The sequence below is a fragment of the Xenopus tropicalis genome, chromosome 2 (genome assembly GCF_000004195.4).
Source record: "Xenopus tropicalis strain Nigerian chromosome 2, UCB_Xtro_10.0, whole genome shotgun sequence".
NCBI lineage: Eukaryota > Metazoa > Chordata > Amphibia > Anura > Pipidae > Xenopus > Xenopus tropicalis.
This window is the reverse complement of record NC_030678.2, coordinates 88,013,078-88,028,572: the sequence shown is the minus strand read 5'-3', so window position 1 is coordinate 88,028,572 and position 15,495 is coordinate 88,013,078. Positions and strand designations below refer to the sequence as shown.

At 38.7% G+C, this 15,495-nt stretch overlaps 1 protein-coding gene across 1 annotated transcript in view; it reads right to left on the bottom strand.

The window, feature by feature from the left end:
* col9a2 (collagen, type IX, alpha 2) overlaps positions 1-15,495 on the bottom strand; it is a 49,695-nt gene that overhangs the window by 25,768 nt on the left and 8,432 nt on the right. Inside the window, 8 exon segments of the mRNA NM_001097192.1 lie at positions 1,787-1,834; positions 2,883-2,936; positions 4,797-4,850; positions 4,946-4,969; positions 6,418-6,453; positions 6,821-6,874; positions 8,095-8,157; positions 9,039-9,071. Of these exon segments, the coding sequence (NP_001090661.1) occupies positions 1,787-1,834; positions 2,883-2,936; positions 4,797-4,850; positions 4,946-4,969; positions 6,418-6,453; positions 6,821-6,874; positions 8,095-8,157; positions 9,039-9,071 (366 nt within the window).

Genomic DNA, 15,495 nt, shown 5'->3' with positions numbered 1-15,495 from the left:
TAGCACAAGTCACATGGCTGTAGCCATCGTTCTAATTCGATCATTTGGCCCCAGGGCGAGGCCAAATGATCGAATATTGGGAGAAGATCCACTCGCTTTGCAACCTCACTAAGTGAGTGGATCTTATCGTGTATAGCTACCTTAAGTTTGTGCTCTTCACTTTTCTGCTCATTACTTTTCAGTTTGCTATTTTTTCTGTGCCTATGATCTCTCTCCTTTGGTTCATGACCAAAGAAAAGTCTACAAGTAGCAAGCACAGGACAGGCTGATTCTTTTGTATGAAGCAGAAGTCATACTGCGTAAGCTGACATTTTTACTGCCAGCCATCAGGCACAACAGGAAAGGAAATTCTGCCATTGCATGCATTATATAAGTGGATTGTGCTAATAACGTTTTCAATTTTGGGACACATTTCAAATAGTGTTCATCAATTTCCTGGTATTACATCCTGAGCAGTAACTCCAAGCAAAACTACTCTCTGAGGAAAGATATATCATTTGCAAGCATGTGAAGCTTCTTCATATATAGTAAATAACAGTAAATAACACTTGCTATCTCCCGGCTCCTTCACTGTGTCCCTGTTTAGCTGACTCTGCTACTAAGATTTATTATTAGCTGATTAATACTAAGATGGCCATTGTAATACACATGCTAAGCTTAATATAAATTCAAAAGGGAATATTAAACCTTTAAACAATGGAACAAAACACTGTTATAAAGAAAAATATCTGATTTGTAAGTTGGATTCTATTTTAATCAATTGGCCTGGAAAGTATAAAAGAAAGACACCACTACGCTCATGACAAAGGGCTCTATAATATGTGTTGTGTATTATACCCACAAATAGATATTTTGTATAACTAAGTATGAGTTAGTCACTTGCCACTCTTTCTTGGATATTCCCAGGGAATGTCCATATTAACTGCACCCAAAACCATATTGATTTGTGAGTATCAACCATGAACTACTGGCCTGATTGGATTGCAAAGATTCTACCACATGCAAGCATATTGTTTATGTATGTTTTCAGCATTAGGCAGGTCTTCTAGGGCCCCCTATAGAACCTGCAACCATGGGCCCACAATGGAAATAAGAATGGGCTGATAGGACTTGTCCTAGGCTAGTGGCTGGGTCCACTAGAAGATCCCCTGGTGGTCTGGTAGGTCAGTCTGACCCTATATATTTGATACACATAACAATTATTATATGCACGTGGGGTTAAATCTAGTAGACCTAACTTCAAGCCTAAATGTGGGCATATACAGGCCAATAAAAGCTGCTAACAGACTGTGTTAGCAGCTTATTGGCCCATGTACAGGGCCCTTCAGTGGGCCACCCTGATTACTGTCTCGATCGGGCAGCTTTAAAATTCGTCAAGGTGGGTATGTTGATAAAAGATCCACTTATTTTGCAACCACTCCAGATGAGCAGATCTTTACATATATAGCCAGCTTAACCCTAAGCCAAGTTGATGTAACAGGGAAGGCTGAACTACTAAAATGTAATTAACTTAACTTTCAGTAGTTTCCAAAAGCTAGAATCATATCTTTGATGATGCTATTTGCTAGTCCTCAATTTCCACCTTACAGCTCCGGTCTTCCAAATTTTCAGCTGATTAATTATTTTAATTACTGCAAATAAGATTTTAATCAGAATAAACAAAATGCATAGGCTTTTAATAGGTTTATTAGAGGAGTTGGGCCCCAAAATGCACTGTGCTTGCGGGCCAAATGTGCTCTGGCTTAGAGTTAATTAGTGCCTGTGTAATGCTGTGCAGCGTACTCACCAGGAAATCTGCACTGCCTTCCAAGCCCTGGATGTTTCCTGAAGGTCCCTGAAATTCAAATTAAAAATAAGACCTTGCACAGCATCCCAATTACTGACTTTGCTGGAAGAATCCCTTGCTGTGCTCACTAAGCATCTTATTACTTCTCTCCGCTCTGTGCCCAACAATAAATTCCCCTAATTACGAAGCATCAGCATTTACTGCTAATTCTGGGATTTAGGAACTGTGCAGATGTAGTGTTACAGAACATTGCAAGGTTTACAACAGAGAATAGAGAGGGAGATATCACAGAAACAGAAATTACATTACATTACTGCTAAAATGAAAGTTCTCCATTACATATATACATACACACATATGCATATAGCTTTTCAGACTGAAGGTATTAATCACTGTGTGCAATGCATCTGATATTTTTTGCATGTTTTCATTTATACATGATTAAGAGCTACCATATTGCTTGGCTTAGCAAAGGCAATCTCTGTATGCTTCAAACAGATTGGTTATTTTTTTATTTGAAGTCTATAAAGAGTTTAGATTTTAGAAGTAAAAACGCAAATTGACAGCTCTTACCTTGATGTACAAATAAGAATATGCATAGAAGTAATATCCTATTATTTAGCTTACAAGATAAAGTACACTTCATCTTTTAGCATTTGCAGCTTCCATTATTGCTTTGCAGATAGAAGTGGTAATGTCAAACTAAGTGCTAAGTAGGGTAATGCAAGATTGTTTCAAAATGAATAATAATTTTGTTTAAAACATGTAGGACACAGTGTTTCTCACATGTAGAAGTTCTTACATGCAGAAAGAATTTAGAATGCACCTTCCAATATCTATAATATCTACAATCTCTACATTGTCAATTTTGGGAAATGCTCGTTTGTCAGGAATAAAAATGACTCATGCTTAAACTGTAATAGGTTACCAGGTCAGCTGAAAAATACAGGGAACTTCGGTTGACAGGTGTCAACTCACACGTGTGTTTGTATGACAGACCAAATCTGTGCAAGTGTGACCAAAAAATTAACAATTTGTGCATCTAGCAAAACTCACTTTAGAATAAGACCCCTTACTAATTCTACATTATACTTACTGGTTTACCAGGTGGTCCTGGGGGCCCTGCAGGTCCAGATTGTCCACGTATGCCCTATAAAACAAAATAAAAAAAATAAATTAAATAAACAAATTAAAAAGACAGCAAGATCTACTTCACTCACTGAAGTCTACAGGAAAATCTTGCTGTGCAAAATCTTGCAAAGGCTAGATATTACCAAATCTCTCTTGGTAGCATTAGTGATACTAATCACTTTATTATGAGATATATGGACTAATGTAACATTTGGGTCACCTTCCCCTTATGTCTTTACTAATGATTATATATTAGAAGGAGTGTACCCTTAAACATATCACAAATGGACATTCCATGGTGTATTGTGTTTTTGATACATATTAACCCCCAACTTCACAATGTTTGCAGTGGATCACTAAGGTTCCAGCTTTTGCCTACAACCAATATTTTGTATATTTTGTACTTATGTCCTCTTTGTATTGTTGCTTATACATTCTCACTGTACCCCTTTATGTTTACCAAATTGCCAGCCTTCACCCCCTGTATGTCCATTATTCTGTATGCTCCCATTGCATCTGGTTGCAATTATTGTGTACAAGCCCCTAAATTGTGCCCATTATTCTGTATGCTCCCTGCATGTGTCCACCACCCATTTGTGCCCAATATTTTTATGTTCCCCTTGGATTTAACTTTCTACATCCTTCTCTCATCCCTTGTATCCATCTTTCTGTATGTTCAGCTACTGTCGAGATGGCAGGCAGAGTGGGGCTGACACTGCTACAGACAGTGCACCAGTGACCTCTGTTTCATGTGGCATGTAATGTATACAATAGCCAAGATGGCACACTTTAGGGGTAGTAGTTTGCCAGACAGGAACACTGCTTTATATCAACTGCACTAAAGCTACCAGCAGTAGCATTTGAATTTTTACTCATAAAATAAAAAGCTGGCATATCCCTATGTGAAATGATCTTTATAAGCTTATGAGGGCTGGGCAGAATTTTATACAGTATTGTACTTTTGACCAACAGCTGTTAGAGAGAAATTTATAGGCAGATTTGGTTTTTTTAAGTGTAATTAAATGCACTCGGTCAAGTTAAGAATATTGCTTGGATTTATAACTACATGAATACTGGCGCAAGATTGATTTGGTTACTCTTTTTAAAGATGCAGCAGTGTTTAATAATTTGTATTTCTAGATTTCTATACCTGAATAACAGCTGTTATTAGGTGGTAATTATCCTCGGATTCCAAAGCTGCACCAGTGTGCAAGATTTCTATCTTTCAGTAGTGCAATGCTGTGTCTCAGAAAGTGTTGTTTACAATACTCTGAATATATGATGAGGGGCCCCTCTTACATGTTTTGCCTACATGTTATTTAGGGATAGGGATGTTTTTAGTGGATGTAATAAATTATATAAGTTTTAATATTTAAGTTTGTGTGCTACATTCATATATTGGGCTAAGTTAATAACTCCCTGTATAGCAGTCTGTAATAGGTTTGTTAATGGCCTAGAGACCTTCACAGGTCTGATTTTGCACATTTGCACCCAACCCATACAACTACACCTATTCACCTATAGCTATAGCTCATGTAGCACCTAGAGGGCATTAAGGATAATTTAAGTATTGACCACTGTGCAAGTATTCCACAGGTACCCATGTGTTTATCATTGCTCCACAACACACCCAGAATTTTGAATGCAATTCCACTACATGTATTAATCATTGTCTATACCTGTCCTTTTTAATGTTTTATACACTACTATTGCTCAAATACATCAAGTTAACATATAATATAACATGTTTGTCTACTGCATTTGTGGAATTACTTACAATTGTAAATTCTCCAGCTAGGGCTTTTATTATTATACAATGACCCACAACAGCCACCTTAAAAAACAAAATGTAAGTCTCATGAAGCATAAAGTTGCATACCTTGGGGCCTGTAGCTCCTATTTCTCCAGGAAGACCAACTGGTCCAGGGTTACCCTGAAGGTTAAAAAGTGCAGTGAATTTTCAATCAATCAATCAGCAACTATGCAGAGAATAGTACAATCTTAGTACAGATATGATTTTCCACTTACTGGAAGTCCAGCAATTCCAGGACCCTGAAAAAATGAATATTGGCATTAGGTTATTATGATTACATGTACTATACAAGGACAAATGTTGGTGAACCGTGCAAAGGAGTGGGGCAAGTTTGAAGACAGCCAGAAGAGGTATGAGAAATAGTTGCTTTGTCTGAGGAACACATGCTCTGTTGGTAACCTGGTAAAGAGGCTGTGATTCCCGCCTTAAACCTACAGCACTTATATTTGCCTATTTGTGTCCGTTAGTTACCCTCCCATATATTGTAAGCTCTACGGGGTAGGGACCTCCTTCTTGTGTCCTCGACTCTTAACTTATTGCTGCTGAAGGCCAGTATTCTAAAACCCTAGGTGTAACTGAAAGGAATGATATTATCAACGACTAATCAAATAAATACCAGAAGGTCCTTCAGTAACAGCTAAAATTGAGTCTGTAGCTGCCTGTCTGGATATATCTAGTTTCAAACTCTGAACTATATGATAACATTGGTGCATATTACCTGAGTCACTGGACACCTTCTGTATCCAGTCTTACACATAATGTTAATAAACTTTAATTTAATATTTTAAATTGAATAATATAATAATTTTCATTAAATATGCTAATACTCATCCCATAATGCCATACTGCCACATTAACTCCAGGGAACTGCAATCTTGCAATTTAAGGGTCTATATAAGCCTGTCTCTAAGGGGCAGATTTAGTAATCCACGAATCCGAATCCCGAAAAGGGAAAAAATCGTACTGGAAACGAAAATTTTGCGACTTTTTCGTCGCCATTGCGACTTTATCGTATTTTGCACGACTATTTCGTCGACATCGCAATTTTTTCGTATTGAGCGATTGTAAACGGCGGAAAAACCAATCTGAATTTTTCGCGACGGCGACGAAAAAGACGCGGAACATACGAAAAAGTCACGACGGTAACTAAAAAGTCGCAAAAATACTGATCATTACGAAAAAACGCATTCGGGCGCCTTCGGACCGTTCGTGGATTAGTAAATCTCCCCCTAACTGTACTGCTGGACCCAGCCTGCCTTGACCTTGCCTGGTTCCTGCCTTGAACATTGTTCCTGTGCTTCAGTCCCAGTCCCCTGCCTGTTTTCTGTGACTCTCCTGGTTCCGACCTCTGGCATGTTTACTGGACAATTAGTTTTTATTACAAGTAACAAGTAATATATTGCCATGTGAGTAGACTGTCTATGGCACAAGTTTCACCCTTTAACACATAGTAGCTAATCTTTAATGTAATTGTACTTTAATGTAATTGTATTTCTTTGTATTTATTATTGAAATGACTCCTGTTTGTCCTAATAATTTATTGTTCTGCTGTACAGTACTGTGTACATAAGTAGCACTTTATAAATAAAAATATATGTGCATGCAAAAACCATGTACAGGATTTTCTTGTATCCCTTTCATAGCTACAGGTATACCGTTAAAGAATATAAAGTGTAGGTATACTTACTGTCTTTCCTGATGGTCCAGGTAGCCCAGGCTGTCCCTGTGTAATAAAGGTTTTACTAATGCATTAATATGATTAATTTTACAAAACATATATTATATGAACATTTATTTGATTGACTGCAGTGCAGAATGAACACTACTCAATAGTTTTATAGAAACAAGGGGACATTATGATTATGATATTGTTTTGCAAAAATCAGAGAGGAGCACATGCATTGTTGCTTTTATTTACAGATGCCAAAAGTCACCAGTGGTACTGCAGCATAGTAATGAAAAATAGGTAAGCCAACAAAACAAAGAAGTAAGGAAAATGGAGGGCCTGGAGATGAATAGGTTTAAGAAAGCTCTACATAGCTCAATAGTCTTCAGTGACAAAATAATTTCTTTAACATAACAACACTTACTTTTGAGCCTGGACGCCCTGCAGGGCCTGGATCTCCTTTAGCTCCTATCAGACCCTTTTGGGAAACGTAATTCAATTAGTTTAGTGAACAATGAGCATTATTTTGCATTGTCTGGTAAGGTGCTTAAGAACTAAAGGTCAGTAAAGCATGAAATAAATTATTAAACATATTGTACTTTTCAAGTTTTACAGATAGCATTTGATTTAGTATGCTTTTGTGCCTCTCAGATAAGAACTGTTACTATAGATTGCATTTATAAAACAATAAATGTTGAAAAAAAAGTTAATAGTGAAAATATCTAATAAAATGTGAGGTATAATCTCCAAGACAGCAGTATCTGCATTTTCTCTTCTATTGTTTATATTTTTATTTAACACATCTTACAGAGAATAACAACAGGTGTAGGCAGCCACATTAGCAGTTTTATAAAGTAAAAATAGAAATGGCATGTTTCAACAAACATCATTTGCATAATATATTGTCATTTTTATACATAGCTTTTGCCTAATTCAAGAAGGTAAAAACAGAAGTTAATGACTCTATAATTATTTTTGTAATTTTGTTAACTTGAAAGATCAGCTGAAAATAACATTTTCCTGTTACTTGTAATTACTGCTTAACACTCCTTAGTGAGTGTACTAAACCATAAAGAAGAGAAAAACAGGGTAAGTACTTCACCTTAAAATTAACAGCCTTACTCTATGCCAATTTTAAATCATTTTTGTGGATTTTTAAATATTTAATTTTTGGTTCTGCAGCTGTCAGGCTGGATATAGAAAGGGCTATCAGTTTTAAAGTGGCCATACATGGTTAGATTTTAGTCTTCTTCCGACGTACATTCGGATATCGGTGCACATTTAAATGCAACAATCTGAAACTAACATTCAGACTGAAATTGTAGAATAAAGCCCTTAAAATACAAATCAGAGGATGTTTTGGACATGAAATAGTTGGCAGACAACAATCGTAAAAAAGTGACTTCCATTGTAGGTCCCCCACGAGTATCGTCCAATACACAAATCTAGGTTTCCCACGATTTTATTGGTACGTGTACGGCCAGCTTTACCCTAGCAACCAGCCAGCAGTTTGGAAGTTAGAATGGAATATTAATAGATAAGGCTAGAAAATAACAATAAGAAAATAAAACAGGAATAACAATAAAACAGAACCATTAAAAATGGATAATTAGGCCAAAAAAGAATGCTAATAATTCAAAAATCATACAAAATAAATAATGAAAAGCAATGATAAATGACAATTTTTCAAACACTCACATCAATACCAGGTTCACCAGGAGGTCCGTCTGGTCCAGGAGGGCCAGGATCGCCTTTAGCACCCTGAAATTGGAAAACAAAGGGGGAGGTGTAGGGTTGTAGGATAATAGGGAATGACAGGGAAGGGCAGGAAAGGTTAAGTTATTAAAGCATTTGTAAAATTGTTGGAAGGAGGAGAGGGAGGCAAATCTGAGAAAATTAGCAACAGTTGTCGATTAAAAATTATGGCAAAGAATGGCAACAAAAAATATAAAAATATTTTATAAAAAAAAAGTAGATCTTCGGACAAGCTAATCACGTTGAGTCGAAAATGGGTTGCCACATAACCCACAATGGCTTGTCTGCTGAGGTGAGCTGCCCCCTGGCTGTTCAGTATCATGCACAGCAATTATAATGAAAAATAATAGTGGCACAAGCCTTAGGGTTCCTTTTACTTCAACGTTGACTTTAAACTTTATTTATTACTAAGTAGCTGTACTAATTGTACTGTACTAACTGTAACTCACTGCTGCTGAAATTGTATATATGTTACATTTCAAGAGATAATAGACAAATGCAGATGTTCCCAGAATTTTATCATATTCTATATTTGATTAGGCAAGGTGGTGCAAATTAATTTTACTTTCCACATTGTGCTCTGGGCTAACAAAAATTAAAACCTCAGTCTAGGAAATAAAGAGCCAGAGAAAACTGTTTGCATTAGGTTTTTATAAGAAGAATGTCTGTTCCACTGCCTTCCACACCTTTTATACTTCAGTGCTAACCTGCATTTTGTTTTATAATTTTCCTCACATATGCTTATGGTCAAGAATAAAAAAAACATTAATCAAAACAATTAAAGCACTGTTACAGTTTAGATTTCAATGACTAATTTGTACCTTCTTTTATTAAAACAATGTGTGAGCAATGCAGAGGGGTAACATTTTTCATTCATTGCTACTTACCACTGGTCCAATCCCTGGAGGCCCTCGATCACCCTGCAGAGAAGAATATCTAAATTTAACAACAAATCTCTTAATTGTTCCTGATTTGCTTTTAGTTTAACAGCACAACACATTTCCTCAATAGCAATTAATAAAGGTCACAGGAGGAAAATTCAATTATTTAAAACATTTATTGAGCATAAGAAGCAGCACAGTAGTGAGAGCAATACTTAGTACTTGATGGAACAAACTTACAGTGCAGTATAGTATTAGTAGGGCTTATTGCAGGAAGTGAGCACTAAGCTTACTTTTTTGAAGGTGCTAAAATTAGCACTTTACAGTTTTTCACTACAAATTTGCACTACCTAGGAAAATGGCATATGTGGAATACATACTGTATAACTACATCTACATCCATATTGACAAGAACGCAACAATGCTGTCTTACTGTACAGCTAGGATGGTAGATTTGGAGAGGTAAGCCAGTCTAGTATCCAGCCAAGAGTCCCAAACTTCATCTGCAGCTCTGCTGATCGAAGACACCAGTAGGCTAAAGGCACAACGGGCTTGTCCTTTACCTGGCTTTTAGTTGGCTGAGAACTGCGGTAAATTATAAATGTCTCCTCCCATGTGCTTGGATGGAGAATATTTTACAGCTGTCATGTCATTTTCCAATCTATTTACATTCATTACATTAATGAAGGGGATATGTCAGGTGTTTTGATCAATTTAAATCCGCACAAACAAAATTATGCAGACAAAGACTTAACCCTATTATTATGACCACCAGTGCATCAAAGTTTTTGATGTGATATTGTGCGGGAGGGATAACCACCTTGAACCCTTGATACATTGGTGGTCATAATAAAAGAGTAAGTTTTTGTGTGCATAATCTTGTGTGTGCTCCTTTGAATCTTTTGCTTGCATTGATTGATTTATGTGCCACTATTTTGATACATATAATTAAGATAGAATGAAACATATAAACTGCTTTAAATATATGTGACATTGTGGATGACAGAAATTAGCACATCTATATTAGACTGTGAAAGTTGGTTTAAATTAAAGGTAATTATGAACTTTATGCTACTTTAAAAAAGGGTCATATAAAAACCCATTCACTTCATAACTGATGACTAAACAGCCCAAATGTATACTGTACTAGTCCCTAAGAACTTTTATGATATGTCATGTGACCTGTTCATTTCATATATGTTTACTGAAAAGATCAATTGGCAACACTATGTTTCTTGCCTTGAGTAAACGTTCTCCATAGATGATCTCAGAACACCTATACCGCAGCCTAGGCAATCAATGTAATAGTCCCCTTATAGGCTATATATGTACATTATAAATGAAAAGAGATGGAATTCTGTATGCAAACAAGTAAACAAAAGGGATTCTGGGAATGAATTCCAACTCCTAAAAAAATCCCATTTACATGGGTTTATCCTATAGGCTAAAGCTCACCCACTGGGCTTTAAAGCAGAAGCCAGGATAATAGCTGATCAGATTCCCAACTATAGACCGGTTTCGCCCTTCTTGGGGCTCATCAGTGTAGTGCAGGGTTTTCTGATCAGCTAAGGTAGAGTCAGGGCCGCCATCAGGGGGGCACAGAGGGGACAGTTGTCCCAGGCCCGGACAATATCGTCACTTTAAAGGGGGCCCACTCGTGATACAGTTTTTCTTTTAGCTGGGGCCTTCTTAAAAGAACTACGGGCCCTGTCATTGGTGGGCAGCAGGAAATTTGATTGGTTGCCCCCTGTGTGTCAAAAATGTGCAGATGGTGCGTGGAGCCAGGCACAGATCCAGAGGACGCAGCCGGAGGAAGTCGCTGGTGGGGGAGCTGGAGGAAGTCGCTGGGGGCAGGGGAGCTCGAGGAAGCCACAGGGGAGCCGGAGGAAGTCGCTGGGGGGAGGGTGGAGGAAGTCACTGGGGAGCCGGAGGAAGTTGCTGGGGGGGCTTTAGCCAGAGAATGATGGGAGGAGCCTCAGGAGGATGCTGGGGGGGGGCTGTGTATATGCAGGGGGGAGCTGGGGCACATATTAAGAGCTGCAGGAAGTCGCTGGGGGGAGCTGGAGGATGCTGATGGGAGCAGGGGGGAGCCGGAGGATGCTTGGGGGGGTGGGAGCTGGATGCTTGGTGTGGGAGCTGGAGAATAGTGGGAAGGACACTGGGGGGGGAGCTGGAGGATGCTATGGGGGGAGCTTGAGGATGCAGGAGGGGGGTAACTGGAGGATGCTGGCTACCAATGTTTTAGGGGGGCCCTGGCTACCAATGTCTGTGTGTCCTTTGTACTGATGAGTGGGGCCATTGGGGGGCAGGGTGTGGGAGGAGGGGGGCCCAGAAATTTTTTTTGTGAGGGGCCCCATGATTTTTGATGGCGGTCCTGGGTAGAGTAACTGTGTGGTTTCACAAACATTAAGGTTGAGGAGACTGCCTCATACTTAATGATTTGTTTGTGTAAAACAAAATCTCAATAAATGCAACTATATCACATTTGTGTTTGAGAGTATCTACCTTTATATTATTATGTGAGGGTGCTGAAGCTGTTAGCAGAACTTCCAAGGTACGGTGTGTATATATATATATATATATATATGTGTGTATATAACTATCTTGGGTTTTTTTTTGGGCAAACCATATCCTGGTAATGGTTGTAATATGTTCCTCTACTTGCTGTTGTCTTTTACCTGGTAAATCAGGTGAAACACAAGAGCAGGCAAAACACCCATCTCCACCTGATTCTGCTTCCTCTGTATTGAGAACTATGCACATAAAAAACATGTAGTTGTGACAGGCAGGTCACCACTTACAAATGCTTAAAGGATAACCAAGTGTAGCTTATTTGATACCCCGTGTTAGTGCCCCATTTAGCAGAAAATTGCATCAAGTTTGTCCTTCTTCACCAGGAGCAGGCATGTGCAGTAGTCAAAAAGGCCAGCTTTATGTTTTCAGCTTTCACACCACTGTACATGCTCCTGCTGAGAATGGAACGAAAAGTAAAATCTGAAGAAAATGGCAACAAGAATCTTCTAAAAAAATACCCAGGGCCGGAGCAGTTTTTAGTAAACAGGACCCAAGATATTAGGAAAACAATTTTAATCACTGGGGGGTGTCTAACATTTGACACTGCCGCCCCCACAGTGATTTGAGCATTAGTTCATTAAGCAAGCTTATTTAAAGTAAAGTACACTTCAATAACAACATTTCTCATAAATTATTATACGGAATGATGACAGGCAAAGAGTGAAATTTGGCTGCTGCTGTTTTCTGTTTGATTGGAGCAGTTGATTGACAGTATCCTACGAATGGACACAATTAAGGTGAATAAAGTTTAGGAAGTGACTGAGATAAGGCAGACAATGAAAATATGGGGAAATAAGCGTCATGTGGAATAGTAGGAAAGATCATAACAGGAAGGGAAAGATCATAAAGAACCATGACACCATACACTTTTAATAAGTATATTTTGAATAAGTAGTGACACAATATGTTTTGTAACCATTTGGTCAGGGAACTCAAATAAAGCTATCAATGCAACCCAAAATTTGGTTTAAAACCAGTTATTCACTATGATCATACTCATTTTTTATTGCAGGAAGAAATTTCAGATATAAAAGGGATCATGGGGACACACCCAAAACAGTATATTGTTTCTACACTACCGTTGTCTCGAATTCTCCAGCTTGCAACACTGGTTTTCTTTTGTGATCATGTTTTTTTTTCCAGCAATCATGATTTACTGAAAATCTCACCACCTAAAACCAGCTGAGAATGTTATAATTTAAAGAGTAGACAAGGAAGCTAAGCATTACAGACACAGTAGTACTTTTTTTTAAAACATATGTTTGTTATTAAAGAGATTGGATGCACAATAGTACCATACAGGCACGTATGTGGTTAAGTATGTATATACACAACCATTAGATTACTGTTTCCAAACTACGGAAAGGGAAATTGTAGTAGCATATGTGAAAACCTAATTAAAGATGCAGGCATAGACAATTTTTACATGGAGTATACTAGCAAAATTCTTTTGGACTGCATCCAGATACACACATCTGTATCTGAAAAAATTAATAACAAGATGTATTACTTTTTAATAAGTATAGAAAAGTTATTAGTAGTAATATTTAGGGGCTGATTTATCATAGCCAAATATTTACTGTTTGTTTTCTGCCGCACTTAGATTTCCTTCTGTATTCCTCCTCCTGTAAACCACTCGCCCCCCCTCCCCCTTTGGGAATTTTCTTTGTTTTCTGGCTTGTGAGCATGCTCAGTTGTTCTAAGCTCAGATTACTTAACACACCCTCTAGTCTAGCAGCCAGTAAAGAGATGGCATGGCTGGTTCCCATAGAAACTCACTTTTAGCTGTCTGCTTCAATTTTTTCTCCTAACCTCCTCTCCTGAGCTCAGCTCAAACAAAGCAGAACTTTTATCAGAGACAGTTCTGCCTGTGTGAGCCTGCATTCTTGATGAAATGTATGCTGAATAAGGGTCTGTGTGTGTATGCAGGCTGTTTGCAGATTTAAATGTATCTTATTATGTATCAGAGGAAAAATGGCCACCTGGTAAAAGCTGCTATTTGCTTTAGGAAAATGTGATGGTGCTAGCAAACGGAGGGGATATATGCAGTACAAATAATGCCATTTGGGTGGGGGAGACATGCCAAACTGATATACATTGTAGGCAAATGTAGGCTTTACATATCCTTTAAAGAAAAGAATGTTTCTGATGAACTGACACAGGACTTTCAGTCTTTCAGTTGCTTATAAAATTTACTGACTGTCAAGAAAATGGTCATGACAGACAGGAAAGATTTAAAGGAGAAGGAAAGGTGAAATCACTGGGGGATGCAAAAGTCAGGTCAGGCACCCCCAGTGATTGTAACCACTTACCTGATACCCTGGGCTGGTGCTCCTGTTAGCAGAAACTGACCTGGCCCAGGGTTTTTCTCAGTTAACCCATAGAGAAATCTTTTTTTCTTAACAACCCCTGAGCTGACAAAATAGAAGAAGAAGAAGCAGGAAGAGGATTGCTCTGTGGTGTTGGGCTGAGACAGTTTTCTCCGTACAGAAGCTCTGGCCCAGGTACTAAATACAATCATTGGGGGGGTGCATAGATTTCATACCCCCAGTTATTTTTAACTTTCCTTCTCCTTTAATGGAGAAAATACTAAACTGCTGGGAATCCTTAAATATTTCTCAGCATGATATTTAATAAATTACAGAGCCAACCAAAGCATTATGCAGTGTTTTTCTAAATGGCATCCAAGAATGAAATCAAGTGCACGCAGCCAATGTCCGCCAAAAATGGAAAATGTTGCATTTCTTGGCAGATATCGGCTGTGCGTGACTGCACTTGGGCAGATTCAATGCTTCCACATGCAGGCACAAGTAGAAGGTTTTTAAAGCGTAGTGATTGATTCTTGGCAAACATTTTTTTTTACACTACATGTGGCATCAGCCTAGAGCAGATTCTCTTGTAGTCAAAGGATAACAGGGTGCAGGTGCATCAAATACAAGCTAATTGTTTTCCATTCTAATGCTGATGTCACACGCGGCGTAGGGCTGATTTTTTCGGCAAGCGGAAAAACGCTTGCCGAAAAATCAGCCCTACGCCTGCTACTTGTGCCTGCACCCGAATGAATGGGATACGCTCGGGTGCAGGCACATGTAGCCGATATACGCATGAAAACGCGAGAGAATGCAAAGTCTACATGTGCCTGCACCCGAGCGTATCCCATTCATTCGGGTGCAGGCACAAGTAGGAGGCATAGGGCTGAATTTTCGGCAAGCGTTTATCCGCTTGCCGAAAATTTCAGCCCTACGCCTCGTGTGGCATTAGCCTAAGGTTACGCCACAAGGAGCATATTCTCGGCAAGATGAAAAAAGCTTAAAGCTCCTACGCTTAAAAATCCTATTACCTGTGCCTGCACCCCAAAACTAAATCTAAAACTGCAATTGGTCTTCCTTTTTTTTCTTTTAGCCTTTTGCTTAGCAGCTTTCTAGTTTGTAATTTTAACAGCTATCTAGTCTAATTTTCCCTAGTAACCAGACAGTGGTATGAATCAGAGACTGGAAGAAGAGGGGCTGAATAGAAAATAAGCAATACAATAAAAAAACAACAATAATAATAATAAAAATGTAGCTCATAACAGGACATTGTTTAACATACTAAAACTTATCTTGTAGGTGAACTAAAGGTGCCCATACATGTTAAGATTCGCTCACTTGTCGAGGTCAGCAAGCGAGTGGATCTTCACCCAATATCCCCACCTACAGGTGGGCGATATCGGGGGAACATGTAGGCTAATATATAATGGCGGCAATGGGGCAGTCGGTTCGGGGACCGCATCAATGAGCCGGTGCGGTCCCCGATCCGACTAAATCTTTTAACCTGCCCGATCGATATCTGGCCAATTTTCAGGCCAGATATCGGTCGGACATGCCCTTTGTTCCTGCCCCTACATGGC